The 26,011-nt window shown below is 29.7% G+C and overlaps 1 protein-coding gene across 2 annotated transcripts in view; it reads left to right on the forward strand.

Annotated features, from left to right (window-relative positions):
* Positions 1 to 2,712: 2,712 nt before the first annotated feature.
* LOC107173099 (pumilio) overlaps positions 2,713 to 26,011 on the forward strand; it is a 108,153-nt gene continuing 84,854 nt past the window's right edge. Inside the window, exons 1-6 of one of the 2 annotated variants that reach the window (XM_089221066.1) lie at positions 2,713 to 3,182; positions 5,062 to 5,159; positions 5,790 to 5,993; positions 6,100 to 6,204; positions 9,259 to 9,429; positions 24,868 to 24,991. In XM_089221066.1, coding sequence (XP_089077192.1) covers positions 5,079 to 5,159; positions 5,790 to 5,993; positions 6,100 to 6,204; positions 9,259 to 9,429; positions 24,868 to 24,991 — 685 coding nt within the window. In that variant the 5' untranslated portion in view covers positions 2,713 to 3,182; positions 5,062 to 5,078. The remainder of the gene's footprint in view (positions 3,183 to 5,061; positions 5,160 to 5,789; positions 5,994 to 6,099; positions 6,205 to 9,258; positions 9,430 to 24,867; positions 24,992 to 26,011) is intronic. The other variant, XM_089221067.1, reaches the window with a different exon arrangement.

Genomic DNA, 26,011 nt, shown 5'->3' on the forward strand with positions numbered 1-26,011 from the left:
GATAAAAAAATTTAATGATTAACTGTCTTTAAAAGTTAAAAATGTAAAACTACAAAAATATACTGTGACTATTTAATTGATTAGTGATAACTACGAGTATATATCCCATGAAAATATATTCTCAGCAAAGTTTTTGCTGCTAACTCGTATGGGTCACGTAGTTTCCGTAAGGAGTACGACCCATACTTTGAGTGCGATGAGAAAAAATGCATAAATTATTTTTATTCAGGTGTTTTATTATAAAAAGGTATCTGTAAATTCATTTAGGTACCAAGTATAAATACCATCGTCCATCGGTAATAATTTCGTAGCCACGACTGTCTAGCCAACCATGAACATTGAACAGTAGATAAGAATATAAAGTAAGATTATATACATATAATATAATATGATTTCCTATAATATTATAAGTGCTATTTATTGTTAAATGTTTAGGCGAAAACTTAAACAGGGGAACGTGATACAATACTGTGAATTCGTGAACTATATTAATATTGTCTATTTACAATGAAAAAAAAAAATTTCCAACTCAATAAATCATAAAAATTGACAAATTATTGGCGACATACTAAAATAAATTTTACATGAAACTGGGGGTGCTTAGCACCCCCAAGCACCCCCTCCCCACTATGTGCGCCTATGTCGGTAACTCTTTGAGTAATATAGAGTGGCCGTTTCCACGGAAACTGTGGATAATTCACAGTGTAACCACCAATAAAATTAAAAAAATTGTACTTGTCATTTTGTATCATAATTCAAGTCATACCTTAATATTGCACTATGTGTTTAAAATAGTAGTAATATTACAATTATTATGAATTTATATCATAGAGCTATATTACTCTATAATTTATATTCACAATATTAAGGTGAAACAAAATGGGTTAGGAATAGTTTAAAATATTTATTAACTTTTCTAACTATACTTATACCGTCATACCTAAATATAATACAGTATGTTTATTAGTTGTTATTTTATTAATACAAAATTTTACAAAGAAAAAAAGGTGTTAATGATCTTTAAAAATCGTGAGTTTCTTATATTACATATTTAGTGATGGTGTTTTATTATGGGTTTTTATAGTATAATAATTTTTTAAATTAACATAGGTTGATGTATAAGGTAAGTAATTGGTTTTATTAAAAAAGTTTTATTATCTGCAGTTAATGGACTTATTTTTCATGAATATGAGTTTTTAATAATGTGAATAAGTTTGAGTTATATAAAAAATGGGTTAAGACTTCTGACTGCATTTAAAAAAATACTTTTTCCATCATTGAAAAAAATATTTATGACACTGTCACTAAGGTAAATTAAACCACTCTATCGCCAGCCTTATTTTTTGAAGTAATTAAAGAGTTTAAAAAACATGCTTAATTAGTATCACACAATGCATATCTGCAGGTACCGCATTTAACTATTTAAGTGATAACGAGAGCCCTGTTAAATATCCACGCTTTGCGTATCAATAAGTTAACATCGACGGTATATACCTAATGGCCTCTGTATATTACTCTAGGAGGTAACTAAAAAATAAATATAAATAGTCATACAAAAATAGTTATAATCGTGATTTTTCAACATAATATTGATTTAACTAAACAAATATTGTAAAAATTTTCTCCCTGCTTCAATTTTTGAATCGTCAATACCATTTACATCTTTTCAATAACGATTGCCAGTTGCCATAGCGGTGATAGTAGATTTGTACGTCAGTATGATAAATCCATATTCCACAGTTATATATAATAATATAAATATATAATATAACTATATAGATCGTCGACTTGGTTGTTATGTTGAATGCAAATAAAAAGCCCAATTTTTTTTTCAAATATGTGTCGTGTCTGGATTTCTTGTCATTAAAATGTGATGTGCAATAATTTAAACATTTAATTATTATTATATTTTATTTTGACTATTAATATTATGTTCTAACTTATAAAGACGCATGATCATATTTTTTAATAGAAGAATAATATTCTTATAATAGACCAATTCATACTAAAAATATTGTTATAAATAAATGGGACTACTCTTATTATAATAAAAATATATTCATAACATAGGTATGAGGTATCCACCGATGACAGATAGTGATAGAGACTAGAGCCAGTAGCCACCGAGGACGAGGACCGAGCCACGGCCCATGGACTGTCGAGTGTCGACCCAAGTTATAATATAATAATTTATAATCTAAGGCAGTGCCGGTGGTGTAGCGCGCCCCGAATTATGGTACAGCTTTTGCGGTCAGCGTGGAGGAGAAACGGCGATCAACGATGGTCGGAGCAATGGCGTTACGGATATTGTCATCGGTATGGTTCAATCATAGAACGGTTCAATGGATGGGCTCGTGTGATTGTGAATATTTTGTGACAAGCACCCAGGTGACCGCCCACCGGCGCCTCGCCGACCGTACTGTATCAACAACACTTCGGCAAGGCCACCGCCGCGCAGCACCATTATCAGGTCTTCCGAACAGTGCCGCCGCAGCAGCTGTAGCAGCTACCGTTTTATCTGTTGACCGAGTGACGGAGGTGGGGGGTTGCAGTGGCGGTGCAAGAGAGAGAATTGCACAGGCCGTCGCGGAACACCCGATCGTTGTGCACGGGCGGAAGCGAGACGACCGTACGGTATACCGTGGTCGTGTGCGCGTACGACAGAGCGAACACCATAGAGAACTATCAATGTCGACCGTCCTTGTCTAATGTAATTCAATGGTGGACAAAACCTCCCGACGGAGGCCGCGTAATTTGTAAATATTATATCATAGCTTAAAAAAAAAAATTTAAAAAAATTATCATACAAAATATATATTATATACGTGTGTAGTATATATTATATAGGTGTACAGATATTTCGTGTTGTAAAATTTTGTAAAGTTCCGTTCGTCCGTTCCTTTTGTGTGTCTGTGCGTGTATGTGTGTGTGTGGTGTGAGCGATTGCTGAGTGCCGGCTGTGCGTTCCAGAGGTACTTTGAATAAATACCAATAATAATAATAAATAACAATAATATAAATAGATAAAATTGAAACAATTAGCCATTGCCCAATAGTATTGCAATTAAAAAACCGTCGATTGATTAATAACAGTGTAAACAAATCATCTATCGGTTATTGCTGAACGTTTTTCCATCGGTTCAATTGGTTCTTCGTTCACCATCCGCCGGCTATAGTTACAAGTGAGTTCACCAAATACCCATGTAAGCTAAGTCCACTTCGCCCGTGACTCGTCCCAGTTTGCCCATCTTTGACATTCAATGCACGCAAATAGATCATAATATTATAATTTAACTTTAACTACTCCCTATTAATACTGATTTGAGTTTATCTTATGATGTTAATTCACTGTTTAGCTATAGTTATTGTATTCTTCTAGTAATTCATGCTAATAAGTTCGTTTTTCGTTATTTATATAGGATATTTAAGTTGCTTCACTATTTTTTTTTTTTAATGTTTAGGTAGATTCAAAATTATCATGATATAATTTTACTTAATATATTTTAGCCTTTGTGATACTTACTGTCTAACTTTGATGTTCCTTTGATCTTAATAGAAGATCTTAGTAAAGTCAACTGTTAAAGTTATTCTCTATGTTATAAATTTTTCATTTTATAATTAGGTATGTAAAAATAATATTATTTGTTTAATTGCTTCTGTTGTTTATTTGCTGTCATTGTCACTTTTACTTGGCTGAAGATTAATTGTGTATTAAGCACATGTAAAATAATTGTTTTAGCATACCTTTGTTTAGAAAATTCAACATTTACTGCATGATGCCATATTATTACATCAGGTCTTAAAAATTTTTAGTATGAACTAAAATCTTAGTTCATGATTCCAGACCCTAGTTGTTTTACCTACTTCTATTAACAAGTTAAAGAAACTTAAAATGTGTATATAAAAAAGATTATATTTTGTTATCTATGTTGTTAACATTTTTCTTATATACCGAGTATTCATGTTAATACTTAATAAAAAGTATTATTTGTGGTAAAATGTTCTGTCTATACGCATATTATGTTGATTCAAGCAATTTCACCCCATCACATTCTAGAGTAAAAAAGATGACTTGGTCTTCAGTTAAATTTATTTAGAATACTGAATTCAATGTTTTTAAGTTGAATAATAAAATGTAGGTGATAAAGGATTTAATATATTATTTTAGTTTATTTTATTTAAAGAACAAATAAGTCTACATAAGTTGGTATTTAACTTATAGGTATATTTACTTGTATTAAAGATTAATCTTGTTAAATTTTTTGCCGGTTCCTTAATATTCTCTGTACATAACCTATTTCAGTATTTTTGAAATTGTATTCACACAATTTTTGTAGGTATTTGTATCAACTTATATATAGGTACTTTAATATATATTATATGAATAGAGCATCTTAGTATTTAATAAATTAGGCATAATATTTTCTGTTTGATTAAAGAGATTTGTAATTTAATTAGTGTGTAATAAGTTAAATCCTTAAATGAGTTATCCAACTGTTTAAAGAATTAATTATATTATTTATATAAAGGCCAAGAGTTACTTCTAGACTTTACTCTATAGCCCGCTCTATAGTTATTATTATACATTTCTGAAAAATGTTTATTATGAGAACATGTGTCTTCATTATAATATACCAAGTGTTTTATGGTTGTTGTATTTCATATTTTATTGGTACTTTTGATTACTTATATTGATGATAGTTAATGATAATGTTAAATTTATTTATAAAGTTATATCATATATTCTTTAACCATTTCAAATATTTCAATAAATTCTAAAATACATATAATATTAATTATATTGTACTTAAATATATTGGTTTAATTTGTGTTCTGTAGTAAATTATAACTACTATCTAGTGTCATTAACATTATTTTACTTGTTTTTATAAATTAGTTATACTAATATAGTTAGGTTATAATAATATATTTATTGTGAATATTAGTTTTAATCTCACGAGTTTTCTCAGAGGAGCCTTGTATTCATATCCATTTAATATTATGATTACCTATTATAATGATTACCTATTATAATGAAATTATAAAGTAAAAAAATTTCAGGTTTTTTACAATTTCAAATGAAGTGGTTAGGCGCAGGGAATGTACCTGTTTCCAGCACAAATAATACAGTGTTGAATAACAGTGGTAATCATTTGCAAGTAAGTTGCTTATATTAATCTAAACGATTTAACACAATCATAAGATTCGTAATTTATGTTAAAGTATTTTTTCTGTATAGTGAATAAATATAAAATATTGGTGATTATTATTATTATTACTTATTAGGTAGGCATTGATTAAAAATTATACTACCATATAAGTAAGAGAGTAAGAGTCTAAAATAAAATAAGAACATTAATCAGATTAATGTTGTTATTTAAATCAATTTCTTAAAACTTTGTTCATTTTTATTTTTATTTTTATTTTTATTTCTATTTAATTTTTTTATTATTTCTTTTGAAATATTATTGAATATCCCAAGTTCTATATTGTGTAAGTATGATCTGCAATTATTAAAGATACTGTCATAAAGTCAGATTTTAAATCTAGCTTAATAATAATTTTGTTATAATTCATACTTAAATAAATTATAATTTCAAAAAAAAATAAGATAATACAGATAAATTTACCAGTTAAATTTTAATAAAGTATAATACATTCATTTTAAAATAAATGGTTAGTAGGTTAGTTATATTATGTATTAATATAATTATATTAGCTACTAGTTTAAACATAATTATATTGATATTTTACCATACATCAAAAAATGTACAACTTAATTATTTTAGGAGCATCAACAACAGTTAAATGAGAATGAACCAAGTGGAGATAATGTATTACGACAAACAGTACAAGAAGAACCAATTGTTAACTATGTATTTGATTGTGCATCAGGCGAATCACAAGAATATGGATTGCAATCTGCTCCATTACCATCTAAACTCCCACAGCCTAGGTGGCCAGCAACCTCTGAGGACTGTTTTTTAGAGCAAGTAAGTTAATATATTGTTGTTGTTATAGATGTCACTTATTATACAAAATATAATATAGGATAAAAAGTAGGATTTGAGGTTTGATTGACTGTTATTTATGTTTAAGATGCAGGAGAAATGGAAATATTTCTCTGCGAAAATGTCTCAACCTCCACCTCAGATATCTGAAGTACCAAATGTACAATATCAATTACAACCTATATTAGTTAAAGTGAGAATTTAAAAAAAAAAACTGTTGCTTTATTCATATATTTTTGATTACTTAGAAAGGTTTTATTATATTATGATTTGTATAACTTTAAAAAGGAGAATATTTTATATATTTATGCACGTAGATAGGACACAGTTTTTTTTTAGTTAATTGGGAATAAATAGCTTATAAATATAATATCAATATTATAAACTAAAATAAAAGTTTTCTGAGAGGTTATAACCTTATTAAATAATTCATATTTTTTATTTTTTAAGATAAAAAAACAAAATTTGCATACCAATTATACAGTAATCTTTTTTTTTTTTGAAAACCCAATTTATGAAGTTTTAAAGCAAATATGCTAGTAATTACTTTCTGCAATTGTTATTTATTTGAAATGTTATCTACATTTTTAAATATATTTTAGTTCAAATACTAATATACAAAAGCACTACTAGCGGAGTGGGGGTATAGGAGTTGTGATCTCTCCACAAAATATATTTGATTTTTTTTACAAATATCTGAACTCCATGCACATTTGTTCAACAAATAACATATTTAATTTAATTTAATTTCAATCGTTCACAAATTATACAAATAACTAACCTAACCTAACAAGATCTAAAATACAATATCCAAATATCTTAAAATTAAAAAAGTAAAATATTTTAAACAGTATAATTAATATGTCAACTGTAATAAATAAGTATAGGTAAATCGTAAATCTAAAAATATTAGCTTTATGGAATTTTTGAACGTTACCTATGGTACATCTAAATTTTGCAGAAATAAAGTCAAATCTCTTTTCTCCCAAAGATTTTATTCAAACCTAAATTAATCCAACTTCCTTCTTCTAGAAAAATTCATTTAGTTTTTCAGACTTGCTAAAATAGAAATGGTTTTCAAATTTAAACCTTTTTCCAAAAATGAATCCAGGTTATGCTATTTTTTAAAATTTTATGATAATTAATAATTTCACAGATTATAATTATATAAATTATTTTAAACTAAAAAAATAATTATTCCATTTATTTTATTTATGAGAATAAAATTGTGGGTATTCTTTTCATATGTGTTGTACTATATATATTTATATTAAATATATACATCTAGAAATATTAGTAAAATATATAGTAAATGTATAAATGTTCTTTATGTATAAAAAATTATTACTATTATTTGTAACAAATAAAAAATAATTATCTAAAAATACCATGTATTACAATACATTTTACAACATCTTTCAGAAAGAAAAATTTTTATTATTTTTAGTCGCTACCATCGTTCTACTAAATATGATAGGAGTAAAGATATGAATGGTAGACTATTTATGTACATACCCATAGTCTTATAACATGTCAACCATTTATCTAAGTGTATTTCTGTACCAATATCAATCTCATTTTCCATCATTCAATTATGCCATGTAATATCTTCTTATAAAGTAGGTATATTACTGCAATAACATAATATTCATCTTTTTGGCACATACTAAACATCCAAAAACCAGTTGGTTTTTTGTAATTTTTTCTATTACTAAAATCAGGTTCTTCTTCATCATTCAACCCATCTACATCCACATTTTCAATATCAATATCAGCCCCTAATAATTTCTTCTGTTGTACATTCTTTTATCACACGTAACAGATTCATAGACTTGAAAAATAGTATTTGTACTTCCTGCTTTACTTCTTTTTTCAAAAGCAACTACTAGTATGTCTACCATAAATTTATCCAGCTGTACATTCTATAACTTCCATGCTTGTTAATTTGTCTACGGTAGTTTTAGATAGCAATAATAAGCCAGTTCGAAAATTTGTGATATCTATTTAATTATTTATTTATTATTCATTAACGGGTTGAGCCCTGAACAAAATTTTAAAACATAATATGATATAATTGAATGTTAATAAACCATTATTATTGTATTAAATTGTGATTGTTTTTAATGGTGTATTAAGGTATTATGTGTATAGTCATAGTGTGATGAATTTATATGGGGGGGAGGGAAGGTTTATAGCCTTTATAAAAATAAAATTGTTTCAGTTCTCATACATGGATAGAATTCTGGAGGGGGGTATATTGCCAACCCTTGGCCACCCGCCATTCTATGCCTATGATTATGCGCAAACAAGCAACATTTTATTCTCTCCAACTTCTATCCACTTTAGGGATATCAAATAAATTGACATTTATATTTGATATCCATTTCTATCTATATCTGGTCCTTATCAATTATATGAGGTGCTTAGACATAATGATGGGTATAAGTGACATTTGTATTTCGTACTGATTGAGTTCTAAGTTCTAATCTAGATATCATTTGTGTTTGGAGTTTAAATTGATTTGCTACCACATCGCAGCACAAAACAATTAATTTACTTTTAGGTTCTTCTTATATTTTATATAAGTAAATATCCAATGCCCCATCGCTTTAATAGTAAAATGGAGTAACTGGAGACGTCACTAAGTTATAGAAAATATGTTTTTCTACTTGTGAAACTTATTTTTAAGACAAGAAGACCAAACTACTATAGCCACTGGCCTACCTGTTAATAATGTAGCCCACATGATCGATAAAAATCATCAGTTTTAGATATTAATAACTTATGGACATTTAGATATGATATTATTTTAAAATTTTTATCTAGTGAAATAAATTTGCTTATACATAATATTTAGTACTTTTAGTTATAAATATTATTGCAGTTTTTATCCTCTATTATATTTTTATTTGAGTCTAGGTTTAATAATTTAAACAAATTTGAATGCGTATTATATCATTTTTTTTATATATGTTTTAAAAAAGTTTCCTCCCCATTGTTACAGTGAAAGACTTAAGGCTTTATTAAATAAAATTAGCATGCATATTTCAACTATTATAATTATTGTTGCACGTCTAAATTATAAGGTATTTAACAGCAATGTTGTACATTTGTACCACTAATTCATCATTTTTGTGTTTTATAATAGTTTTTAGTATTTTACTAGTTACATAGATATAAAAATCAAATCAAAGATTTTTTTATAAGTTTATATTGTGACTCACATACTTTTTACATTATATTTTAGTCTGGTGAAGGTGGTGCAGAACAGTATGTTTATGGAGCACCTCCAGGGTTGCATCCCTATCAGCAACATATGGCAGATTTAGCAAACTCTTCAATGGCACATAATTCAGCACATGCAATTATGTCAACCCAACAGCAGCATACTATGGACTTACACATGCGAAATGGAGAAGTAAGTATTTTATTTGATTTTTTTATATTATAACCTTTTAATGTACTAAAATAAATAAATATTATAAACTATCATATTAATTATACTTATTATTATGCAGTAGAGTATAACTCGAATCTCAAAAACAATAGAATTTTTTAAACTTATTTGTTTTTTTGAGTTATACACCTAAACAATAGTTTATACACAATTCAATGAAAAAAAAATCAATTATAGGTATTGCGACTTTTAGGTATTTCAAATACTAATACATTTTGAATTAAATTTTGTATTTTACTCCATGTACGAGTATGTAGAATTTAGGTGAAAAATAATTAAACATGCTTGGTATTATAACATTTTTAAATACTAGAAGATTTTTAAAAACATTGTAAATGTTTTATAGTTTACTTTAGGTTGATAAATGTATCATAATAATTATGGTTTTTACAAACAATTTTAATGTGTCTATTTAATTATGTAGGTAATCTAATCACTATTTGACTCCCTTTACTAATTTAAGATAACCAAAATATTTATTCTTGAAATTCAAACCAATCCCTTACAATAGTACTTCTCAACCTGGCCGTGGCTTTATGATTGGGAGGCCTTGAAATATTTATTTCATTTAAAATATTTTTGGTTGCTTAGTTATATTATAACTGGCCATATGATTAATCATTGTCGATAAAGTCTAATGTTAGATTATGGTTATTAAATAATAATACAATTTTTATGGGGGTGGGGGGGAGCTTGACAGTTTTACATTAAATTTATGGTCCCCTATGATAAAAAAGGTTGAGAAGCATTGCTTCGCAACACTAATCAAGGCAGTAGCATCAAACCCTGGCCCTACATATTTTGAAAATTTTGGATAGGGTTTCTTCATATTGACCACTTTCCTCTACTTTTGCCGATATTGAGCCTCTTGAAATATTTTTCCCCAACTAGAATTTTAGGACTCCAGCGCCGCTGAAACAAGGTGTCGGAGTATGGGATATTAAACATTTTAACATTTTATAAGGAGTCTATGCCAAACTAATTTGCGTGTCATAATACTTTTGAAGTCTAGGGTTAAATTATAAATGTTCTAATCCTCACCCCATTTTTATTAGTTAAAATATTTTGATGAATTATGCATGTTATTTTTTATTTGCAAATCGGGTGTAAATTTTTGTTTACTTGTGTTGATAATTTTAATGTATAATAATTTAAACGCCTAAAAATAAATAAATAAAATAATAATGAGTAAAAATGTTTCATCAACAAAATTAATTAGTTCTTAGAATTTTTTTAATGTATTTTTCGGACATATTATTTATCTGACTATGTAATAAAAACATGCAAGACAGATAAAAACAGTTGATTACACTTAGTAATTTCTTATGATATCTGACAATAATTCTGTAAAAAAAATTATTGTTTATTTTTTATTAGTAAGTATCTGCACTTTTAGCATAATATATATTGATATCAGGATATAATTTGTTTAGTAATAAAAATTATTATATTAAAACATTTCATTTTTATAATTTTGAAAGAAAATATAAAACGAAGTACCTACCTAGTACTCAGTACTCTCTGACTGCACCGTTTTTTATAACTATTTATTATATAATATAAGTGATTGTATTATGTTACATGTTTGTGTAGATTTAATATTTGTTATTTATTATACAAACTGTGCATTATTTTTATTATTCAGAAGTTTACTTTAAAACAATTGAAAGTAGCTCAAGTTCATTTGTACTATAATACTATATTTGTTGTTACTGTCTTGTTTGTGCATTGTATTATATATTTATAAATTATAATGATATCAGATGATTTAGGCTTACGGATATAAGTGTCAATAATAAGCTAGATAAGTGACTATACTGCAAATGACGTCATCGAGAGTTATTTACTGTTGCCATAGCAATTAGCAACAGAATAATGCTTGATTATTAGTTTAGAATTTATTTTCATGCAAATATAATTTAAAGTATCCATAATTGTAAATTTTATTATAATATGGTACCGAGAGATAAATCTTGTTTGTGGAATTACGCGGAAAAAACAATTGCATTTCTCTGCTTTTCGCACGCAGCTTGCCGTCTATCTATAGGCCGATTATCTTCGGAATAGTTGGAATTTTATACGCGAAAAGCGGCATGCGCCCGTCACCGATATTCGAAATCGAAAATGTTGGTGATTAGAAGTCGTCGTCGTCCGACATCATCAAACGTTCATGTGCCGTGTGTAACACAACAATATCATTGAAATGTCGCGTTGAACGGCACGCCGGGTGTCGACGACCAGAGCGAACGACGCGTTGGCGTCGTGGTGTTCGCTTTGCGATTGTCCCGTGTCCGTCGTCCGTTGCGACTCGCGAATCTATCCGCGCCCGTCACATATCATGACGACTACGCACCGCCACCTCACGGGTGTACCAGGGCTCCTGATGCGCGCGTGTCGTGTCTACCTGTTGTACCGACGCAAACGCGCACGCGCGCCGTGCGTTTTGGACGTTTTGGTGCAATGGTTTCTTCTGCAGTTTTGTTACGGGTATATAATAATTAATAATATAACAATTATTAATAAGTGACTAATTTTATAACGACCTTACATAATGTTTTACATTATTTAAAATATATCGAAAGTAATGATAGCGACGGAACGACAGAACACAGCGACTGAGGTGGAATTGTACAATATTCTCGTCATATATACAAATTGACGTAGACGTCTATAACGATTTATTAAGTTTATAATATTATCGGCTTTCGTCGTCGGTCGTATTATAATTTATAACTATCGTAATTTGATCGCGTCGCGCATACGAAGCAAAACAATATTATTCAAATTTCAGAGACAAACGATATTATGTGTCGTCAGCGCACGATTGTTTTGAACTCCCGCTTGGAGGGATACAAATATAAATAATAACAACATAATATAATCGTATGATAGCATTATAATATTATTTTAAAAAACATTCCGCTGTGCCGGCGCGCGCGAGGAGCGCTAGTGTTTTCAACCGGGTTTGGTGTTCGGTGGGTAGTGGGTGGCGGGCGACCGGTAGCCGCGGCCGCAGCCCTCAGCCACCGCGCCAGTGTCAGTACTCACTGCTCAGTGTGTGTCCGTGTGCGTGTGCGAAATGTTGCCGTCCCGGCGCGTCCGTTAACCGTGTGATTTTGCTGCAATATTATTATTATTATTATTATCTACTGCCATCGATTAGCCGGACACATTTCGCATTTCGGCAAACGGTTCTCTCACTCGATATCGTTCTCCCCATCCCCGTAGTCACATCTCTGTAAATAGTGTGTAAATATATGATTCGACGTGTGTTGTTCCGACGAGTGTTTGTGTAATAACGAATTGATAGTCTTATGAACACGCGAGTTTACCGTGTTTCGCGCGCGTCATTCGCACCCCCGCCGAGTCACTGCTATATAATAGTACATGTGGTCGTAAGCCGGTTGTGGTAGGGTAGAACACTAAACCGCTCACCCACACGCCGTCGTGTTTCGTCCACGTCGCCGAGGAGACACGCATGATTTTGTCGCAGGAGTTCAAACCGACAACCATGAAAGACATGGGCACGGAAATGGTGAGCGATCGGTAGAGTATTTCACAGCTAACGAACGGCTGCCGGCGTCGTCGATCTCGTATAAATCCGTATAAAATAATATATTACATACTTGTACGGTATAATAATAATAATAATAATAATAACAATATTATTATACCCATCACGTGCGCGTTACGATAATATTATAGTAACTAGTAAGTAGTAAGTCGGAGTGTGCCCCCACCGCGTTTATGGTTGAGTTTGATAGTCTACCGGTCAGGCCGACGCTTTTGTTCTCGAGCGAGCCGCCGTCGTCGGTGGGCGCGTGTGTTTGCGCGCGCTAGACCGATTTTCAAGGTTAGAAAACGACGGCGGCGGCGAATTCGCATTTCGCACTGGCGCACAAGGTCTGCCCCAGAAAACGCGTGCCCAACGCTCTCGGCCCGTAATACGAAATTATTATTATCTCGGAGAGACGTCGTTTGTGATTTTCCCATAGAGTATTGAGTAATATGCGAATGCTATCATCAAAGATCAATCCCCGCGGTCCACAACAATAGTGACAACTGGTTTGGGAGCACGTTCGTTGGGGCATATTACGCGATCTCACAAAATCGTCGTATCATATCGACTACATTACGCACGTTTCGCGGTTGACGTGATATTTGTTAACTTAGTTCAATATTATTATTATTATGATGATAATATGCGTCCCATATATGGCATGCGTACGTATGTTTTTTTTTGAGGTTATGATTTCATTGTTTGTTGTCTGTGCGGTGCGTACGATGCGAGCTGTGTCATCCTCCTCGTGCGTGTGCTTGTTGTTGTGTCATGCTCACGCCTTTTGTACGAATTGTGTGAATTGTACGGTTTCCGTTGTTCGACTCCGTTCCTGTGCATGTGAGTCGTAGCCTAGGTAGGTAGGTTACTTATGGGCAACTACTTCGTGGGGTTCTGTAGTTGCCGGTGTCGTCTCTGCTGAATTATATAATATCCGTTCTGGTATCTTGAATCTTCCCGTGTTCGTCACACAAGTAGAACACCCGTCGTTGAGAGTCGTTCAGCCCCGGATTTCTCCACGTTTTTCTTTATTTTCGGTTTTTTACTCGTGAACTCCTCGTCCGTTGTAAAATTTGTATTCGAAAATTTAACGTCTTGCCAAATCGACGTGTCGAATTATTCGAGCAGAAAACTGTTTTCTATTTTTCTTATTAAATGAATCGGCGAAAGTAACGAAAAAGAATTACGTTGTTATGGTGTTAAACGCTAATAGGGTTGTTCAAAATTGATTAGTTTTTGAGAGGGATCTTGATGCTGAAGTGAGCTGGATTGGTTGATTTTATTTTGGTTTTACGTATGCCTTTGAAAAACCATTTGATCTCGATTTTCTGTATTATTATTTACTATGATTGTAAAGAAAATGCATATGGGCCCAAAGTCAAAAATATTCCTTTCCCTTTCTATTCACTCGCGAAGACTTCTAATGCCATATTATAATTGTTTCGTTTATCACAAAGTATTATTGGTTCTATTATGCATATTATTTTTTATTGACAAAATTGTTTACATAATTTTACATTATATCAAATACCTAATGAGTAGGTAGATATAATGTTGGTATCTTAAATACCTCTTACATTGCTTATAAATAATTAATAATTATCGTAATAATTATAATTATTATTATCGTACATTAATTATTATTCCCTTATTGAAATATATTTTTTTGATGTGTTTACCGGTGTAGAAAAACTACCTACCTATTCCAAACAGACGATAGATTTTTATAAATTTTCACTGACACGTATGTAAGCCAAGTTGGATATTCTTATTCTCTACAAAATAATATCTCTATCATATTAATTTCTAAACAATCTGGAATTTTTTTTTTCGTTAAATGGCATGAAATAGTCCAAACTGTACGATGAACTTAAATTGGTAAAATTTAATGCAAAAGTCAAATATTTTGCCATAATCAATTGTAAAAAATTAATACTAAGTAATTTTTATAAATTTCGCGGTGTAAAAGGTACCTATATATACCTATACCTATACCCGTACCTACCTAAATTCTGATAAAAAATATGTTAATATATTATGTGATAAAAGTACTCGAATTAATAGTTATTTAAGTTGTGGTACCTAAAAAGCCCATTTTTTTATTTCTATACGTGCATTTAATTATATTAAGTAACCGAAGTAAAGCAAAATGGTAATAGTAAATTATTCATAATACGTAAGAAGCATAACCTAAGTAATGTGCTTACACTGAGTTGCACGTTTTAGAAAACCTTGATAATTCTTAGTAAAAAAATTAATCTTAACATTTTATGTGGGAGCTAGATATAGTAATTTAAAATATTATATTGTTTTTCCTAAGACTTACATTAAAAAAAAATATAATAATATAATGATTATACCTACCTAATTCAATAATTCGTTATTTCATATTTTGTTATAAAATATATATCTTAATGACATTTATTATTTCTACAATTCATTTGGTAACCTATTTAATAAAACAGTAACCTGACGCATATTTTTATATTTTAATCAAAATACGTCTGAAATGGTAAATTATTATTTATTAGCTTTTATACTATTACTATCTGTTCATAATGCAGTGTTCCACCAACAAATTACAATCCATTATTTTAATTTATGGCTTACTGATAGATATTTTGTTTTAATTGTTTCGGAATTGAGGTGAATCGAGAGGTGGATTATCACGGTGGTTTTTGTTTGTTTCGAATCATGTTAATGGGAGATTGGTTGGCAGTTAGGTAGTTGGTCGAGCGCCGAGTAAACGGTATTTAATAAATTCATTATTATTCACTTAATTAGCCACTAACTTTGCAGTTTATGTGAAAACATTTTCTTGTAAATTTTCTTAGTTTTGGATCTCTGCCATTAATATGAATAAATAAAAGACAATCGACTAAAGTAGGCCGTTGGCCTAACGGCGGGTCTGGGATTAAAATGGCAATGCGTCGTTTTACCTGTGAGTGCGCGCTACTCGCGTGGTTATTTATGCTAGGAGCGTCTAAACACAGGAATACACCTCATGCATACTGCGCATACGCGTTATTTATTTTTCCACTATCATTATGTTATGCTGTTATCAATATTATATCAGATCAACACACGAAAATAATTAAATGAATCAAATGTTTATTTAAATTGAAACGTTTACATTTTTCTTGTGTTTTAACGCCTTCAACACAATATTCTCCAATATTTTATTTTAGAAAAAATATTGTAAGTAGGTATTACCTGTTAAATTTAACTATATAAAATAAATAACATAGTAATAATAATTAGTGTTGGTATAATAATTTTTTATTTTATTTAAAATAACTGTATATAAATAATATGTTTAAACTAAAAATACGCGTATGGAAATGTTTAAGTATTTTACACTATCTACATATTATCTGTCATTAACAGCAATAACTGTTTTTGTATGTCTAGAGAAATGTGCCCTTTATAATGTTTATCTATATTTTACCCAATTACTTATTTACCTATCAACATAATCATATCATAAACTAGACTTTATCAAAATGTATTCCCAAAAGGCTATTTATTAAAAGTCTTATTGAGTATTAAAAATACAATTCACAAATAGGTATCTTTAAGATAAAACTTCAATATTATCTTAATAGTAAATACATTATATACATTAAGTATAAATTATAATTATTATTGTTGACTGTCGAGCCGTTGAGTTTCAAAATAACCAGATTAATGTATAAATTAATTTTGTTTTCATCTTTCTATTGTAGACAAACTTATTTTTCAATGGATGACAATTGATGGTTTAAGAATCTTAACAGTGGCATAAAAATTAAATGACAAACTGTAAATTATTATACCAACACTAATTTTTTTTTTTTTATAAATTTATTAAGGCTTCGACATCAAAGGTCTTTAGCCTGCAACACGTATTATTATTACTATTTTATATAATACAATTTAACTGATAATACTTACAATAATTTTTCTAAAATAAAATATTGGAGAATATTGTGTTGAAGGCGTTAAAGCACAAGACAAATGTTAATGTTTCAATTTTAATAAACATTTGATTCATTTAATTATTTTCGTGTGTCGATTTGATATAATATTGATAACAACATAATATCATAATGATAGTGGAAAAATAAATCACGCACATGCGCAGTATGCATGAGGTGCATTCCCGTGTTTAGACGCTCCTGTTATTTCTAGAGCCCGTCTATTCCCTCCACCGCACGAGTGCGCGGTACCTACGTTGTATATGTTTCGTAGGGTGACGGGGAATTGCTGCTGCCGCTTCGGTTGGCGAATTTAAATGTGTTGTGGTAGAGAGCGTGCAACACGTGGGTGTCGCCGTGTCGGGTTCTCCGCAGGAGTTAGTGGGAAACCTTACCGGGCGGTACCGGGCCTGATCAATAAATCGCGGAGTCTATCCACTGTGGCGTATATTTTGTTACCCCACGTGTTTTGTCTTGGTCTTGTTTTCAACTCTGCTACTATAGCAAATAATAATATAGGTATAATATATGATTTATGTTTTGCTATATTATACATATTTTATTTTATTTATGTATTTTAATCAACTTAAGCCCAATTGGCAATTAGAGAAAGAGTACAGGGATATATACAATGATAAGTACTTATATAGTCATTACAGAAGCAAGCAGTATTAAATAGAAAAAGATAATAAAAAATCGCCATCGGACTTTTTACCTAGAGAATTTTTATATGATTGGTTGTTTTTTTTACACGTAAATTACTGTTCGGGTTAAGTTTTCCAGAAATATGTTTTATTATTATCGTGATGCAAAGTAGGTACGTGACGTGTAAAAATATTTGTATCAAATGTTTTTTTTATTTTTATAAAATAATCGTGTTGTGTATTGTGCAGATTTCGGAAGGTTTTGCCGTATAAAACGTTTATAAAATTGAAACTGTTTATTGCTTGAGTCTTGAGTTATTAGCTCAAATATAATTTTACTGTCAAGAGTTCTACTCAACTTGAACAGATGAACGAGTAACTACCAACTTATCATTAATACCCTGTTAAAAACATTCGTTTTTGGTTGTGGAGAGAGGCTTTTTTTATCTTAAAAGAACACTAGTGAACTACCTATTTTATATCAAAAACTTATTTGACTATTAATTTTATTAGTCCAAGTAAATATTTCTACGATTATACATTTTGTAATATATATCCCCGTATTATCTTATTAAATAAAATAACACTTACTTATATAAGTCTGTTTTGATTATCATTATAATTTTAGTTTTATATATAATATACTTACTGTTCTTTTTGTTTATATTTTTTTGTACTTTTATTTTATAACAACAAAATATCTTGGACAGGATGTAATATATTTACGAGTAAACTAAACACGTAAATCTCTTTACTGCGCATTGATCTCGTCATCATACATACCAAACATGTGTTTAAGAGATACAACCACTTTTGTATAACTAAATTTTTTATATTGGTTTTCATCAAGAGGACGTAAATACACTCTTATATCTACATCTTACAGCTGTGTAATGCCATCCCAAATTAGTACGTAGGTTTGGAAAAGTGACAGTATCTACCAAACATACTACAGTCGATCTTAATTATTAAAGACAACCGCCTTTTAAAAAGTTATTATTATCTACCCATAGGTCCTACATAAAATTACTACTGTTATATTTTTATAATAATTGTATGTTTACTTATTGTTACTTTACTGTATATAGGTACCTAGTAATATAAAGTATTATTTTATTAAACTGTAGAGCTACGATCCTTAATACCAAATAATTTATATTAATTTATCTATTTACCTATCATTTAAAATAATAATTCTCGAAACTTAACTTAGGTCATCTAAGTTAACCTAACCTAACCTAAGTTAGGTGTAACTTAGTAAAATATTTATTTATGTTCATAAATTTATAATCACCTATGATTTAAAATAATTAAGTTACGGATTGGTTTGCCAAATAAGTTGTGCGGAAAACATTAATATGAGGTGAATATTCGTAGTTAACTTGTTATTGATAATTAATACTATTTTATGAAAACACTTATTTTAAGTTTTTAATAAATGCATAACCACCTATGATTTAAAAAATATTTAAATTACGGATTGGTTTACCAAACAAAATGTATACTCAGACAAATATTAGTATGTGGAAATTGGTAATATATTATTGTTAAGAGGACGTGATTACCTACCCGTGTGTAGTTGTCTCCGTCTTACAAGTGGGTAACAAATCAAATTTTACATTTAGTAGATTACGTTTAGGTCCGTTGGTTTAAAATTTAGAGTTAATCGACCTCTTATGAAAAATAAAGGTTACATTATTATCTAGGTTTCTCATAGGCTTTTTATCATATTTAATTTTAAAGGAGTATTTTAAAATTGTAAGTTTTATATCTTAAAATACGAATAACTCACTTTAAAATTAAAATGCAAAAGCCTATGGGAAGCCCTAGAATCTAGATAATAGTGTTACCTTTAATTTTTATAAGAGGCCAATTCACTCTAAATATTAAACTAACGGAGCTAAACGTGATCAGTTCAGTTGAGCGTAAAATTTGCTATGTTATGCACTTGTAAGACGGAGACAACACACAATCGCGTCCTCAAGTTCTAGACTTTTAAGAACTAATTTTGTTTTAATCAAACATGTTTATTTATTGGTTTTACCTGAATTAACAATGCTTATAGGTACCAATGGTTACTAAGTAAAATATGCGGACGAGATTAATATGAGGAGATTAAACTGATTTACTTGAGTATTTAATTATTATTAATTGTTAAGACAATCTTATATTTTTAAAATTAATTAATGTGTATAGGTGCGTTTTTTAAATGTTCATATACTTATATATTTGTGTATTTACTTATCAACCTATCATTGATATGCAATTTTTTAAAACTCCCAACAACTTTGGTAGTTACTTCAACACTTATTCATATTCGTAAATTAATAATCACCTATGATTTAAAACAATTTATGTTACGGATTGGTTTACCAAATAAGTTATGCGGACAAAATTTTTATGAGGTGATTATTAGTCTTGTAAGAAAAATATTTTGAAAATATACTATTTTGTAAATTTTTTATCACCTATGATTTTAAAAATATTAATGTTACGGATTGGTTTACCAAAAAAAAAAACATGCGGACAATATTAATATGAGGAGATAACTCGTAAATCAGTAATTTTTGATATGTACTTATCACCTTACATTGTTTGTTATTTTTTTAAATATAAATTTAAGAATTCCTATGATTTTAAAAATATTAATGTTACGGATTGGTTTACCAAAAAAAAAAAAACATGCGGACAATATTAATATGAGGAGATAACTCGTAGACCAGTGATATTTAATAAGTAATAAATATTGAGTTATATAAAACTTATTATTTGTTAGGTAGTTTATGTATATATATTTAAGATTTTCTATGATTTAAAAATATTAAAGTTACGGATTGGTTTACCAAAAAAATATTTGCGGATAATATTAATATGAGAATCAGCTACCTAACTATATTTACTTTTAGATTAGAAGGTTTTGTATAATGATTTGTCAAAGCCTTTTGATAAAAAAAAAATAATTATAATTTGATGATTTTAAAATGTTAAAAGTTTGGACGGATTGTTTTACAAAACATAATTCGCAGTTCAGTTTTTAAATGAGATTTAAACTTACCTATTATGCATGCAGTTAAAAATACAAACCGTTGACAATTTTAAAGTTTATAAAATGCAGAAATAGTTGTACGTTTAACTTAACCTAGATTGTGAGGGGGTATTAAATTATTTGAAGTATATATAATTAATGTAAGTACTACGTACAGTGTTGAATCCAGGTATACTTCAGAGGGGGGGGGGCGTTCGCCCCCCTGAAATTTATTTCCCCCCTGACTTTCAACAAAATGTACTTATTTATCAAATGCACAATACTAATTTAAATATAAATAATTAATAGGTTTCTAATTTATTTTGTAATTTTTTCAATATTTATAATTTATGAATTTTAATAAATTGTAATAATACAATTTATAATGTGACGACGTTAGATTAATCTGAGATTGATTTAAAAATTTAAAAAAAAATAATTTGTTTTTAATTTGTTTTGTAGTTTTATATAAATTTGAAATGTCTAAATTATAAATTGAAATAAGACTAACTACCTATTAATAGATATAATTCATAATACTAAAATGACGTATCACCATTCACCAATGAAAAAAAAAGTGAGCCCCCCCAGAAAAATTGTCTGGATTCAACACTGACTACGTACCAAATATATATTATAAATTATGATATTACTTGTGTTTAAAACTTAAATATTTAATGCATATTATTAATTTCATTATTTTATTTTGAGTTTATTTACTTATACACTTCAACGGTATGTGTATTATTATTCGAAGTTAAATTACATTTAATGGTTTTATGTAAAAGTTGATATGTATCTATCGAGGTATCTATCTTTTGGTGGGTATCGGCACAGATGCGGTCGGCACAGTTGCGCGGTCAATACCTTTTTGGTGGCACTTGCGGTCACTATTTTTTTTTACATATGTGAACTGGTTTTACAATACTGATAATATAATAATAATAAAGTTAAACCTATACTATTTTAAAAATCTAACTTTCCTTTTTTATATTATTTTTACGTATATATACAAATTATTGGTACAACGTTATCGATGTCATTGTGAAATAGAATAATATCCAGAGATATATGGAATTGCTTCCAAAAAAGACACAGGACAAATAATATCGTTGAAGGCTGGAACAGCAGATTAAATAAACAATTTAATAGACCTCGACCAACTTTTTTAGCTCTTTATTACAAATGTCTTAAATTAGAAGCTCAGCATGGAGACTTATTGTTTGATCGACAATTTTTAAGCTTGGAAGGAAAAAAACGGAAAAAATGTTACATTACACTTGACAGTAGAATTGAAAAAAAAAAACATTAAAACCATATGAAGAGGACAGAGACTTAAAAAAATGTCTAACAATTCTTTTTTTCATACAAAAAATTGATTAATAGGCAATAACAATTAACCGACATGTCTCAATAAAATAATAGCGTCTACAAATTTATAATTATATATTTATTTTTAAACTAAGGGTTTTAAATATTTAGTCGTCTTTCTCTACAAATTTATTTATAACATACGTATAATATATACCTGACCTCTTTATCATAAACGATTTTTTTAATTTATATTTAAATTTAAATTTGGTTTATAGATTTGTATTTTTGGTAGGTAGCACTTATAACTGACTAACAATATACTTAAAGTACATAGATATAATTTAGAGCGTAATGTAATCAGAATAATATAATATGTTAGTAGTTACCATGGGTGTTCTCACGGGGGGGATATGGGGGATAGATCCCCCCCAAGGCTCTTTATTTTCTTACATATTATAGTGATATATATTTTGTCTATTTTTGGTAACCCTTACGGCTTATCATGTAACAATTTCTTTCATCCCTTTCCGTTGAAAAATCCTTAGAACGTCTAAGTAACTACTTTGTGCCTCTAGCATATAGGATAATTATGTTAATGTTGTTACGTAGGTACCTACTAAGGTAGGCTATTTTGTCTCGTGTCAGTACATTTTTTGGAAAATGTAGGTATCTTTTTGGTTGTTGGTACATACAAAATAGTCCCTGGCTCCCTGTAATATGCTTGAAACATAAATAGTCATATTATACCTACTTTTATAATAAATTGGTGCTTCCTATTTTTGAATTTCATTCATATTATATGAGTTTTAGTCAACAGTCGACTATAATAATAACATATAAGTACATAATTATCTTTATCTGAAAACTATGTCGTTAACTACTAATTTAATCAATTATAAGTAATAGTACAATAATCTACTATATGTCGTCTTTATAAATATAATATGGAGTGCGTCTAAATCGACGTTTGGTGTATTAAATTACGTATTGATAATTCGCATACGTTATTGCTGATTACTTATTAGTTATTACCGAGTTTTTACTTATTAATGTAATAAAAACATATTCACTGCGTGATGGCTATGCCACAGCGAGGAGGCGGCAAAATTAAATAATAAACGGACGTTTCGGCTAGGTACCGAAGCTTCCGCTATGATATAATGGCGCGCGTGGTGCGACGGCAGCCGTTTGCTATGTTACCATACCGGCTGTCGAGTGACAGCACGGACGACGCTTCTTATCGAAGGGTCGGGGTTGTGAGCGATTTAGGGTGCTCCTCGTTTGTGGGGGAATGGCTTCGTATTTCTCTGCTTATTTCTGCTTCGTAGCTGGTAACCGCGTACGAGTGTGTTGATATCGCGATATTACTATTATAACTTAATATTCTCATCATCGTATTTTTCCCTGCTCTCGTCCTTCGTGTGTACATACATCGCGCATGTTTTTGTTTATTGTTACGAATCTTCGGTAAACTGCTGAAGACTAGCATAAAAAAATCATAAAACTCGTCTACGCCACTGGCGTGCACACAATATTATCGTAACGTCGCGTTTCGTGTAGGAGTCTCAGTGCATGTTGTTCTGCGCATGCGCGCCGTATGTGTTCACGACTAAGTAGTTGATCGGCGGCGAAAACCTTGGTCCGGACATTGTCCTCTATGATCAAGGTCATCTTAGCTCTTCCAGAGCCTCCGCCCAAGCCACTTTTGATCTTCCTTTTCTCCGCGTGTACACGCTACACACGGTGCCTCAATACATGCGCGCCGCACTTATGGCCATCGTAACGTGTTCGATGGTGGCGGTTGATAGTTTCGTGTTTAGTTGCATTAGGGCTTGTTCTGTCCCTGTGAGGTTTTTTTCATGCCCGGTGGCGGCGGTGTCGACTGTCGTAAAACTGGTTAGATTGTTATTATACTATATATACTGCAGTGGCACCGGTGTTGTGGTTGTTGTTATAGGTAGTGAGGTTCGTTAGATTCGCCAATCACCACCAATCACTACGTACTACTAACCACCGTCCGCCACTATCATTGACAAATTTATTGTTGTTCTTATCGTAGACGACGCGGAGGCGTTTCATATTTTATTGGATCGCTGCTCTGATGACAGTTCTTTTTGGGATTAAGTTTCTGCTAGACCCCGGGCACCCACTTATACGTTCGTGATTTCAAATAATCGTTCTTATGTTGTTTGAATCGTCGTTTGATGGATCTCGAATTCATGGATCTTCAAACTTTTTTTAAACCAAACCAAAATTGTGGCGAGATGGTAGACGTGTAATGATATCAAAATGAAAGATTTTACTCCGGATTTTACGAAGAAAAAAATAACTTAATTTTCTTTTATTGAACTCTACTGCTTTTTGCTCAATAACTACTTGGATACTATGTAGCAAGAATGTTAGAGTTCAAAATTAAAACATCTGTCAGCTCAGTGATATGGATGAAAAGTTTTGAAAGGCTTTGAGCTTTGGATCTTAGAAGTGCATATGCATAATATGATATTATAGTATTATACTTTGTTAAAAATACATAAAATCCCGATAAAATATAAACAAACAAGAGCTCAATTAATATTGCTATAGATAGTATATTTTTACAAATTTATACTACATACATAACTTTTTATAAATAAAATAGTTAATTGCCAAAATAATTAATTGTTAAAGGTTTTTAGACTCTTATTACAAATATAGGTATTGTTTAAAAATTGACTAGATTTAAATAATGTTGATAAAAAGTTAGATAAGAAACAGAAACTAGACGTGAGCACTCGTCATTTTTCCGGGATTGTTGTTAGATATTAAATTCAGAAATATTGATAAAGCATTTATCAAAAAGTTATAATATTTAATCAATTTTTTTTAAATGAAGATCTAAAGTAGATAAAATTTTGTTTATAGATTGCATCTTCAACAAAAAAGTTATGGGGAGTCGAAGAAGGCAAAGAAGATGGACCTAAAGGCATACTTAATTTAAATGATCATCATCATCAAATGTGGAGAGATTCCACTTGGAGTTCTAATAGTAAGTCTTTGATATTTTAATGAATAGTTGTTTTTCTTAGTTATTGTTAATCCAACTTAAAGTTTCAAATACATTTTTGTTTTCTTGCAAAGGAACAAAATAGTCTATGAATCATGAAATTGAACTTTGAGTTTTTTAAAGGTTCTTTTCAATATTAACCCAGTAATATTATTAGAAATTTAAATCAAACTAAAAATGTCATACCATTCAAAACAATTGTCCTTAAAGAAAATTTGTGAATCCTAATCATTATTTTGATAGTTACCTATAAATAAGTAAAATTGTGGGGTTATGAGTTCCTTGATGATTATATTTTATTGATTATATTTTAATATAAGTAGTCTGTATCAATAAGAGGGTTACTAATTATGTAGGTACCCATACTTCAATAATATTTTAGTGTCAAATTTGACTTAAATTTGAATTACTCATGTCAGAATTTAAATAGACAATTTAAAATAATATAGCTAAATCCATTATTTTATGTAATTTTTAATACATGAAATATTGTTTTCTTTTTATTAATTATACAATGTGTACTTCCGTTGAAGTAAGTCACTGCATTTATCTACCAACAACATCTATAAAAGAATGCAAACATTTAGTTATTATAATAGTGTAGATAATGTATTCAACTTAAATCAAGTTCAATTTAAATAGCATTACTTCACATTGTTGTTACTGTACATTGCTGCAGTATAGTAAAGTTATAAAAAAAACCAGTCTTCTAGTAAATAATTTTCATTTTCATTATCACATCAATAATAATGCAGTCAAGTTACAGAACCGGTTTTATCTATTATTCATATTTTTAGTTCTCAATACATAGTATGTGTATGGAGCAAAGAAATATTATAATATTTGTTTATTTTATATTTACATGTAGTAAAATGTATGTTTAAAAATTAAGATAATAGCATTTATGTATAGCTTATGGTTAAAGTTTTTCTCAACCTTAAATAAATTAGTGTTCATTGACACGTATCTATATGTATGTAAACACAATTACATATTTAAATA

The sequence above is a fragment of the Diuraphis noxia genome, unplaced genomic scaffold (genome assembly GCF_037042655.1).
Source record: "Diuraphis noxia isolate RWA-SAM2 unplaced genomic scaffold, SU_Dnox_SAM2 contig0002, whole genome shotgun sequence".
Taxonomy (NCBI): domain Eukaryota; kingdom Metazoa; phylum Arthropoda; class Insecta; order Hemiptera; family Aphididae; genus Diuraphis; species Diuraphis noxia.